Source organism: Dipodomys spectabilis, unplaced genomic scaffold (genome assembly GCF_019054845.1).
Source record: "Dipodomys spectabilis isolate Male_0828 unplaced genomic scaffold, ASM1905484v1 ptg000125l, whole genome shotgun sequence".
Lineage (NCBI taxonomy): Eukaryota > Metazoa > Chordata > Mammalia > Rodentia > Heteromyidae > Dipodomys > Dipodomys spectabilis.
The window spans coordinates 19,872,537-19,884,028 of NW_024870802.1; the positions used below are offsets into that span (position 1 = coordinate 19,872,537).

Sequence of the window (11,492 nt, forward strand, 5' to 3'; positions counted from 1 at the left end):
GGCTCAAGAGGTACAATGCTAGCTTTGAGCAAAAAGCAGCTCAGGGACCCAAGACTGGCAAATAAATAATAGATAAAAAAATTTAAATCTTCAACCTAAATTCTAGAATGTTTACCTTGATATTTTAAAGGTATCTCTAACTTAATTTGGTCTGAGTTTTTCTTCATCTTCACTTATACTGCCCTATTTCAACCACCATTACCTCCAACTTCAACTACCCCAAGTGGGCTTTCTTAAGTGAGCTTTTTTTTTTCTTTTTTGTCAGTTCTAGGGCTTGCACTCAGGGTCTGGACACACTATTCCTAAGTCTCTCTGTGTTCAAGGCCAGCACTCTACCACTTGAGCAACAGCGCCACTTCCAGCTTTTTCTGAGTTTACTGGAAATGAGAGTCGCATGAACATTTCTGCCTGGGCTGTCTCTGAAACATGATCAACATGGTCTTCAGAGCTCAGCCTCCTGAGTAGCTACGATTACTGGTGTGAACTAACTACCAGGACCTGGCTTATGTGCGCTTCTTATGTCCACTATTTTTCTAGCAACTTGAAAAAAACACAAACATCATGAGCCAGATATAACTCAGGAAGATAAAGAGGAGGATCATGAGTTCAAAGCCGGCTGGGATACAGTGTAAAATCCAGTCTCAACAACAACAACAACAACAAAACAAACACCCAACAACACTCAAAACAACATTAGCAACAAATCATATCACACAGCTGTTTGATTAACTAGTTTTGTTTTATTTATTTATTTTTTGGTCCGGTCGTGGGGCCTGAACTCTGGGCCTGAGCACTGTCCCTCAGCTCTTCAGCTCAAGGCTAGCGCTCTACCACTTGAGCCACAGCGCCACTTCCGGCTTTTTTCTTTTTGCTTATGTGGTGCTGAGGAATTGAACCCAGGGCCTCTCGCATGCAAGGCAAGCGCTCTACCACTGAGCCACCTTCCCAGCCCATGATTAACTAGTTTTGTATGAATGTTCTTAGAGCAAAATACTAACACTTTACTATGGTTTCCAGCATAAACTGGCTTTTATCATTATCTTTAACTTTATATCCTTTTGACTCCCTGATTATGAACCAAGCTTTGAGCTTGTCAAGTACACTACAGATTTGGCAAATGATACCTTTCTACTTGGAATGCTCTTCCTTTAAACATAACTTCTTTCACTTTTATGGATTTAGTTTGGAAAAGGTGCTCTGGCACTTATTAAAACTTGTAATTACTTGCATTCTCTTTTCTTGTATTTTGAAACAGGGAGGACAGGAGGGTGGCCTTGAACTCTGACTATCCCTTTCAGTCTCCCAAGTAATAGGATTAGAGTGATGGATTTAGCTTCTAGACTCTTAGTTCTATAAAGAGAAAGAACTAAGCGAATTTACTGTTAGTTCCTCAGTGTCCTTTGCAGTAATGTGGTAAACAACAATTTGCTGATGCTTGCTAAATGAATATATCATAATACCAGAAAGATGACTAAGAAGGACAACACTATATAGAGTCAAAAAGGAAGGGAAGGCTATGTCTATTGTCACTAACCCCAACTCCAGTCATCTTCATCACGTCCTGGGGATTAGTGATATTTTCCTTACCTATTATGTAATTTACTATGGCCCTATCTCAACCACTCAGCACCCATCTGGAAGATAAGCTTTTAGAAGTCTTCTTAAGCCACACTGGTGTAATCCTAGCTACTCAGGAGGCTGAGAGCTGAGGACTGGGGTTTGAAACCAGCCTAGGGAAGGAAAGTTTGTGAGACTCTTATCTCTAATTGACCACCAAAAAGCCAGACTCAAGCTTTGGCTCAAGTGGTAGAGCAAAAAAGCTTGAGGGGACAGCACGTAGGTCTAAGTTCAAGCCCTAGGATTTGGATGCAAGAGTGTATACGTGTGCGCGCACACATACACATACATACAGTTTTCTTAAATTGGAGACACAAAGAAAAGGAATCAGAATAAGGAAAAACTAGTAAATGTTCCTGGTAAGTAGTGACCCACAGGCTAACTCCTTCCACGTGCCCCCTGGTGGAGGAGGCCTAGAGACAACTGAAGATGGGAGTTGTTACAAGAAACTGTCCATTGAGAAGATACTTGTTCCAAACAGTAACAATCTAGCTGAGGGCCAAGTAGTAATCTCTGTCAAAATGTCACTGGAAAGAATCCAGTGCAGTGGCTCATGACTGAAATCCTAGCTACTTGAGAGGCTGAAATTGGGGGAAAGCACCACTCTAGGACAGTCATGTCAAAAGTTCATGACAGCCATGTCAAAAAAGTCCATCTCAAGCAGTAAAAAAGCTGAGCCCAGTGTCACATACCTGTCATCCTAGCTATGGTGGTAAACATAAAAAGGAAGGCTGTAGTCCAGGTAGGCCTGGGCAAAAAGCAAGAACCAATCTCAGAAACAGCCAAAACAAAAACATCTGGAGAGATAGGACTTCAATAGTAAATTGCCTGCCTATCAAGCATGGGGACCCCAAGTTCAAACCTAAACTGGGGAGGGGGGAGAAGAAAAGGAAAAAAAATTCACTGGCAAGAAGAGGGGTGCTTGAAGTCAGGATTAAAGACATTATTGAACCAGTTTAAGCTGAGGAGGAATAATGGTTAAAACAAGTCAAGTGACTACATCTATATAATTACCAAAATTCCAAGATACAGGTATCTTCTATATTAATGATTTTGTATCAACATGCTTCTCCAGCTATTACCAGTTCTAAAATCAGCCACCAAAGTGGTACATGTCTACAATTCTAACAGTAGGGAGGCAGTGGATCAAGAGTTTATAGATAATTTGGGAGACACACCCCTGTCCCAGAAAACCAGAAAGATGCCTCAAATCAGTCTAGAGACTGTCAGCAGAGATCAGTCGTTTTTTGTTTTTTGTTTTTTTTTTTTTTTTTGTCAGTCATGGGGCTTGAACTCTGGGCCTGAGCGCTGTCCCTGCACTCTTCAGCTCAAGGCGAGCACTCTACCACTTGAGCCACAGAGTCACTTCCAGTTTTCTTGTGGTTAATTGAAGATAAGAGTCTAACAGACTTTCCTGCCCCGGCTGCCTTTGAACCATGATCCTCAGATCTCAGACTCCTGAGTAGCTAGAATTACTGGCATGAGACACTGGTGCCCAGAGAGATCAGTGGTTTTTTTTGTTTTTTTGGGTCCGGTTGTGGGCCTGAACTCTGGGCCTGGGCACTGTCCCTCAGCTCTTCAGCTCAAGGCTAGCGCTCTACCACATGAGCCACAGCGCCACTTCCGCCTTTTTTCTTTTTGCTTATGTGGTGCTGAGGAATCGAACCCAGGGCCTCATGCATGCAAGGCAAGCGCTCTACCACTGAGCCACCTTTCCAGCCCGATCAGTGTGTTTTTAAGGTCACATGTAAGAACTATAATAACAGATGTGAGTGGATGTCATTTGCTGAGATAGTAGAGTCTAATATTTTAAATGTTTAAATCCACATCTTGGCAGCTATATTTAGCCTTGAGCTAAAAGAAATTCTGGGAAAGCACCCAAGCCCTGAGTTCAAGCCCTAGGACTGGCACAACAAAGAAAAAGAGAAATTAAAAGAAAAGGAGAAAGAAAAAGAAAGAGAAAAAGAAAAAGAGAAAGAGAAAGAAGAAGAGAAAGACAAAGAAAAAGAAAGGAAAGGAAAGGACCGGAGCAGAGAGGAGGAAGTATGGTAGGACCCTCACTAATGGGAATTTGGTAAACCCTTTCAAGTGCTTCCCAAACTCTCAGGGGTAATTCCCTCATGAAATCCTCTCTCTTAGGGTCTTCAAACTTCTGTTAAGTACTTATTTCTTAAAGAAAAATTAGTTTTACAAAGTACACTTTAATCTGCTCTGAGTAGTCAAGTAGAACACGAGCAGTTATAATCTGTTCAATCTAATATACTACAGATTCTTTCTGAAGAATCAGAAGCCTAAGGTTAGAAGGCTGCATGGATGCTGAAGACACAGTTTATTTTATAATTATAGAACAACACCAATCTTCAAACACTGCTCTATGTGTAAAAACCTTGGTAAAATCATTTATTAAGTATAAGTCTATTGTAAGGTCCTGACAGTGAAGCAAAGATAGCCAGGTTCAGGGGCTGGGAAGGTGGCTCAGTGGTAGAGCGCTTGCCTTGCATGCCTGAGGCCCTGGGTTCGATTCCTCAGCACCACATAAGAAAAAAGAAAAAAGCCAGAAGTGGCGCTGTGGCTCAAGTGGTAGAGCGCTAGCCTTGAGCTGGAGCTGAGGGACAGCGCCCAGGCCCAGAGTTCAGGCCTCACGACCGGACCCGCCCCCCCCCTCCCCCCCAAAAAAAGATAGCCAGGTTCAAAGTATACTTGTTGATCAATAATTTGTATCATTTAAAACCATGGTTGGTAGTAAGTCCTGTTCATTTCTATTTCTACCGGGGAACAAAATCAGTGTGTGGCACATAGTTTGATAAATATCTGTTTAACCCTTGTCTTGTGCTTTGTTGGAATAAGAGGCAAAGGACCCTCCACAGGGAATATGAAGTTGATGGCTAAGAAAAGCCAGGTACAGTATGACAAGCTTATAATCTTAGCTTCTTGGGAAACAGAAATCAGGAGGATCGTATAGTTTAAGGCTAACCTGTGCACAAAGTATGAGGCTTCATCTCAACTACTAGCTGGGCTCGATGGTACATACCTGTCATCCTAGTTATGTGAGAGGCACAACTAGGAAGAATATAAAAGACCAATCTGAACATGATATGAGACTCTATCTCAAAAAACCCCAAAGACCTAGTAGAGGGATTAAGTGGTAGAACTCCTGCCTTGTAAATGTAAGCTTCTGAGTTTAACATGGCAATTTAAAAAGGAAAAAAAAAATCATTTTCCTTCTTGTCAAGTTTCTTCACTACATGGATGACATTAGTATCAGCAGTTCTAGGGAACTGTCTTGCCAACCATGACTATTGTTAACATTACTGTATTTTGCTGCTATATTAATGGCGTCCAAAAAGATTTGAGGCAGTTAAAGTTACTAAAGAGAAACCAACTTAAGATTTTTAGGAGTTTGTTTTTGTTTTTTTTTTTTTGGTTGGTTATGGGGCTTGGACTCTGGGCCCGGGCGCTGTCCCTCAGCTCTCCAGCTCAAGGTTAGCACTTTACCACTTGAGTCACAGTGTCACTTTTGGCTTTTTCTGCTTATGTGGTGCTGAGGAATCAAACCCAGGGCCTCATGCATGCAAAGCAAATATTCTACCACTGAGCCACCTTCCCAGGCCCTTTTAGGAAGTTTCATAAGCATCATCTCCAACTTCTCTTTTACAGTCCAAAGGTGGGATGGACTAGTAATGACACTATGAGAAAGTGACATCTTACCAATTTACAGACAGACTAGTACCACTGAGTGTTGTTAGAAAGAAAAGTTTAGGAACAAAATCAAAGCATGCCATGAGACAACTTTGTGGTCTAGATGGAAAGACATATTTAAGCAGTCTTCATCTTTGACTTAAGATAGCCAGGACTACTGTTGACAGATTTTTTCCCCTTAGGAATGTATTTTAAACTTCTTGAACTAGGGCATAGCTTAAGTGGTAGACTACTTGCTTAGAAAGCACAAGGCCCTGAGTTCATGTCCAGCACTGCCAAAACAAAAACAAACTTAATTACTTTACTTATCTACCAACCTAAGTGGAGATTGGGGTTTGAACTCAGGGATTCACCCCTTTGCTTTAGTTACTTCTCATGCTTTTGCCTGAGATAAGCCTCAGACCTCAATATTCTGCCTCCCAAGTAGATGGGATTATAGAGGTGTACCCCCACATCCAACTTGTTCTTTATGTCTTCAATTGGGGTGTCTAGAGTAAAAATGCCATTTGGTGGTAGAAGAATAGTGATTCCCAAGTATTTTTAAATCCTTGGACTCTGAATATAACCTTACACTGAAATGAGACTTTGAACGTGGAATTAAATTAGGAGAAGTGTGCTGGGCACCTGTAGCTAATGTCTGTAATCCTAGCTACTAGGGAGGCTGAGATCTGAGGATCACCATTCAAAGCTAGCCCAGGCATAAAAGTCCCCATGATACTCAACTCCAATTACTACTCAAAAACCAGAAGTGGCCCTGTGGCTCAAAGTGGTAGAGCACTAACCTTGAGCAAAAGAGCTCAGGGACAGAGCTCAGGTCCTGAGTTTAAGCCCCATGACTGACCAAAAGAAAAAAGAAAAAAGAAAAAAAGAAGAGAAATGTGTTTACTTATTATTCATCATTTATTTGCTGATGCTTAGGTGTGAACTCAGGGCCAAATTAAAAACCAAACAACAAAAACCCCAAAACCCAAACCACAAAACATCTCAAACAACAACACAGCCAAATCCCTAGCTGGACGCTGGTGGCTCACGCCTGTAATCCTAGCTACTCAGGAGACTGTGATCTGAGGATCACCATTCAAAGCCAGCCGGGGCAGGAAAGTCCATGAGACACTTATTTCCAATAAACCACCAGAAAATCAGAAGTGGTGCTGTGGCTCAAGTGGTAGAGTGCTAGCCCTGAGCTGAAGAGCTGAGAAACAGTGCCCAGGCCCAGAGTTCAAGCCCTATGACAAATGCCCCCCCACCAAACAAACAATACATCTTGTGTATTTCCCATAATTATGACACACTAGGCTACAGCCAAAGGGAACAATACAAATAGCAATAATATCCTTAGTGGCTAACTTGTCAAAACCTTGAATTGAGAGAAACATTCCACTTTTCTGTACCAGTCAGATAATAACCTGTTGGTTAAACTTCCCATGCTACGTAGAAATCCTCTCTACAACTAATCTGGAAAGATGTCATTCAGCCAATGCTGAATGTCAGTTCCATACCTAGATTGTTGAAGTGTGTCTGACTGCCTGTGATCTTTCTCCTATTGGCATTTAGTTCTGACTGATGAAACTACACTAGTCTTTTCCATGCTTTTCCACCTATGTGGACAGGTGTCCACTAGGACTAGACAGTGGTCTAGTCTTCTTTCATCCTACAGTAAGTCACTTCAGCTTTCTTATCTGTTGCCTGCATAAAACATTCCAGGTTCTCTGATTTTGCTTCCCTCCTCTGGGGGGAAAAAATCCCATATATACAACTCACAAAACTGATACTTCAAGTTCAGTCTAACAGCCCAAAGCATATGTAACAATAATATACTACACATCAGAATAAGTGTCATTTTACTTGACCTGGATTCTACAATGCAAGCTCATTTTCAATTTTTCATTCATTCCTCATAAACATATCAGATATATATCTCTTTTCATCGTTTATGACTTTTCAAAACCTAATACATAATTTTATATTTTTCTCTACAGAATATTTCTCTGCATACTCAAAAGAAGAATATTTCTTTTTTAAAAAATGTGTGTGTATGAATCTTAGGACTTGAACTTAGGGCTTACACTCTGTCCCTTTTTTTTTTTTTTTTAAGGCTAGTGCTCTACCATTTGAGCCACAGCTTCACTTCCAACATTTTTGGTGGTTAACTGGAGTTTCACCAACTCTCCTGCTTGTCTGGCTTTAAACTGTGATCCTGAGGTTTCGGCCTCCTGCGTAGTTAGGATTACAGGTGTGAACAACTGGCACCTGACCATCCATCTTAAGCAGCAGAGTTCTACCTCTTTAACTCTGACTTTTGAGATTCTAAAAAAATGATATTTTTTCTCCTTTTTTTTTTTTTGTTTTTAAATTATGGATACCAAATGACTTTCTCCCCAAGTTTCTGTTATCTCTTATTTTTTGGAAGTAAGTTCAGAGCACAGATGTCACAGGAACTTCAGATATTCTTCCTTTTATTAAACTTAAAAGTCCTTATTCTTACCTTTAAAAGATTTGTGATACATCACACAGAAAAACAAATCATATCCTTTATGTGTCTGTGTGTGGTGGGGAGCAGATAGAGGGCAAATAAAAATAATTTCCCGAGTAATTTTTTCTTCCAAGAAATGACTTCATTAGTCCTATTTATCTATAAATATATGATTTAGATATATATATACTAAAAAACAACAGAAGAAAAATTCTTATTTATGTTAATTGCCTTTATCATTAACAGAATTTAACTCCATTTAGGATAGCAAATGATTAATTAAACCAATTTTTTTGAAGGGAGATGAAAGGATAAAACAAATCGTTTTCTAGGCTGTTTATCTTCTGTGGTCTGCACACATTTCTTATTCCTACTTTCTGGGGAAACAAAACAAAAACAAAACCTAAAGCTCCAACAAAACCCTCCAAATTTTAATTGCCTATTTTGATCCTTTATCTTCATCTTTTTTGTTTTGTATGTGTGTTGTGGGGCTTGAACTCAGGGCCTGGGCGTTGTGCCTGAGCTTTTCTGCTCAAGGCTAATGCTCTACCACTTTGAGCCACAGTGCCATATCTGGTTTTCTGGTAGCTAATTGAGGGTAAGAGTCTCACAGACTTCCTGCCTAGGCTGGCTTTCAACTGTGATCCTCAGATCCTAAGATCTCAGCATCCTGAGAAGGTAGGATTATAGGTGTGAGCCACCAGCGCCCAAAACACAAGGAACTGGACAGGAAATTACATGGTACCACTACCTATGGTTAAGCATCCATTATGCTTACATACATATACTAAAAGGAAATGCAGCTGGATACATTTAGTTAAGAAAAGAAGACTGAGGGTGCAGTTCAGTGCAGAATATGTACCTAGCACGTATGTGCAAGGCCCTGGGTTCCATATCTAGTGAAGAAAAACAAAGTATGAAAATGGGTACTACTTATTAATCTAATCATCTAGATTAAAAAACTGACCATTTACTTTTCTGTCCTATTAGTTCATCGTGTATATTTTGTGATATACTTTTGTCCTTCCTGTTTTGTTACTTTTTGTTATTCTGGTCTTGCATGTTACCTACTGAGTAGCTGGGATGAGAGATGTGCTCTACCATACCAACTTTGTATTGGTGGTTGATATGGGGGTCTTAAGAAACACCCTCTCACCTCCTATCCTCTCAATCTCAGCTTCAAGTAGCTGAAGTTACAGCCACTGTACCTGGTTTATAATGTCATCCTTTAAAGCTCTGACTGAATGTAAACACCTTAGAACTGTTTTATTATTCCTTTTTGTGTATCTTGACTTCTTAGTACTATAAGCCTGAGAGGTGAATTTGGCCCTTAAGACATTAAGTTTACCACTTTGATCCGAACCTTCACAAAATCTATGTGAAATTTAAAATGTGTGATGAAAATTATGGGACTGAATTGAAGGTAGGATAGAAGTGGCCAGGATCAGTGAGAAGCGAATACCATAACCTCACACCTCTAAATATTACTATTTTCAGATATGAACTAATTAATATACCAAATTCTTGAAAGGTAGCAACTAAGATCATGCTTGGTTATTTTTATCTCATAGGTCAAGTGAACATAATCTAAGTAACTTTACCCTTTGGATTATGTATCAGTTGGCTATAACAGTGTGCCAAATGAGTTGGCTAAATGGTCAAACAGGGTAATTCAAATTAGCTGAAGAAAGGCAGCACTAGGCACCAAAATCCTAGGAAAAATGACTCCGATTTGACTTTAATATCCTTACTTTTCATCTTCCCTGCCCACAAGCAGGTTTCTAGTTCTCCCAAATATGGTTCCCCAAAGGGAACCGAGAAAGGTTCCATGAAGTGTGCTACAGGGTAGCATTTACCTTTTAAAATGGAAACAGGTCAAAGCACACAAATCTCCAACTAGCAAAACTGTAGAGCAAAGTCTGTGAACAAAGAAATCTTTCTTGCTCCTCTGCTCATCATTCCCGTGCCAGATGTATAGGACTAATTTAAAATCTCTGATTTTTCAAAGTAACTGTCTTAGACAATCATATATACCAAACAAAACACGTCCTAAGTATGAGGGCTTACTCTTGTTTTCAACCACACACACTTGGAGTTAGAAAGTCAGCCTATCCTCAAAGTGAAAAGGCTTAAAAGCTTTTTTTGGGAATCATCAGTGTCTCCCATCCCTAGCTCTTTTAAATACTTCAACTAAATTTAATCATGAAGGGAGCCTAGTTAAGTAGTAAAAGAAATTCAAATGATATATATCTTAAGACTGAGACAACGTGAGTCCCAACTTAAAATTCTAGATTCAAGCAGTACCTGAACCATCTTTCCTTTTCATCCTAGTCCATTCCAACTTTGTGTGTGTGTGGGGGGGGTGTGTGTGTGGCAAGAGACCACTGCTTATTTCCAGTGTGGTCGCCAAATGATTAGCTACTCTTATAAAAACGTGCAACACTAAGGTTGTCAATAGCTAATTAAGCAACTACCAAGTAACATGCTCCCATTTAATAAGGACCTGTAGGACCTTTAACGTCAAACGTGGTTACGAGGTATAGTGCACTAAGGACAGTGAGGAGACACCATTAGTCTAACAAATCCTTGCGGGGGTGGGGGGGGCCTTTCAGGGTAACAAGACCGGAAGTTGGTTCAGGTATTGTCGATACGACAAAACAAAACAAAGCCCCAATCTCCAGACTAATCAAACAGTTCCTCCCATCCCAAGAACGCAAATGCAACCTTGCACCGTGGTGTGTGGAGGGGGACGGGCTCATTCGGCACACCCCCAGCCTTCTCCGGCCCCTCCAGGAAGAGAGCGAGATCGCCAGGACCAGAGTTTAGGGAGAAAGGTCGGGGGGGGGGGGGGGCGAGGGGCCCCGCGTGTTCTCCGGCCGGCGAGCCGCGGGCGCGCAGGCGGGGTCAGCCCGGGAGGCCCGGCGGCGCAGGCCGGCTCCGGTTACCTGCGGCGAAGTGGAGCGGGGTGGACTTCCTGCCGGCCGTGTCGCGGCTGTTCACCTTCTCCGGCGTCACCAGCCGCTTGACGCGCTCCACGTCCCCGTTGCGGCACGCCTCGAACAGCTCCCGGGCGGCCGGCTCGGCGGCCTCGGCCCCCGCGCTCGAGCAGGCCGCGCCCCCGCCAGCGCAGCGGCGGCCCGACATGATCCTGGCCGCCGCCGTCGCCAGCAGCAGCAGCAGCGCCAGCAACGGTAGCAGGAGCCCCGGCCCCGCGAGGAGGAGGGCGAGGCCCCCCGGCGGAGACGCGCTCAGGGCCCGGGCCGCTGGGCTGCCCACTGTCACCGGACTCGGTGCAGTCCCATGGCCACGCCGCAGGGCGCCCCTGGTTCGGTTCCGTGTCCCCCAGCAGCTGCCCCGCGGCGACGGAGGCAGCGTGAACGCGACGCTCGACCCCGGAGCGACGCGGCGGCGGAAGCTGGCCAAACCCCCACCCGCCAGCTCGGTGGAGCGCTGGGAGCTCGCGTGACGTCACCCGTGCGCGTGCGCAGTTGCCGGACACCGGTGGGGGCAGGTTTTGTGTGTGTGTGTGTTTTTTTATTTCCTGCGAGCCTAGCGGCGCGGAGGGGCTTGTGGGAAATCCGGGGCGAGAGCGCCGGTGGCTGGGGGACCGCCGCCATTTTTACTGCTTGCTCCGCGGAAGGCCGGAGACTTTGCCTATGGTCTTTTATGTTTTGAAGGCCTAGACTTCCCGGGGTGGACTTCC

General features: G+C 43.0%; 1 protein-coding gene across 2 annotated transcripts in view; it reads right to left on the reverse strand.

The window, feature by feature from the left end:
* Tnks2 (tankyrase 2) overlaps positions 1-11,245 on the reverse strand; it is a 74,218-nt gene extending 62,973 nt beyond the window's left edge. The window contains exon 1 of one of the 2 annotated variants that reach the window (XM_042689209.1): positions 10,735-11,245. In XM_042689209.1, the coding sequence (XP_042545143.1) occupies positions 10,735-10,933 (199 nt within the window). In that variant the 5' untranslated portion in view covers positions 10,934-11,245. The remainder of the gene's footprint in view (positions 1-10,734) is intronic. The other variant, XM_042689210.1, reaches the window with a different exon arrangement.
* Between the last annotated feature and the right edge of the window lie 247 nt (positions 11,246-11,492).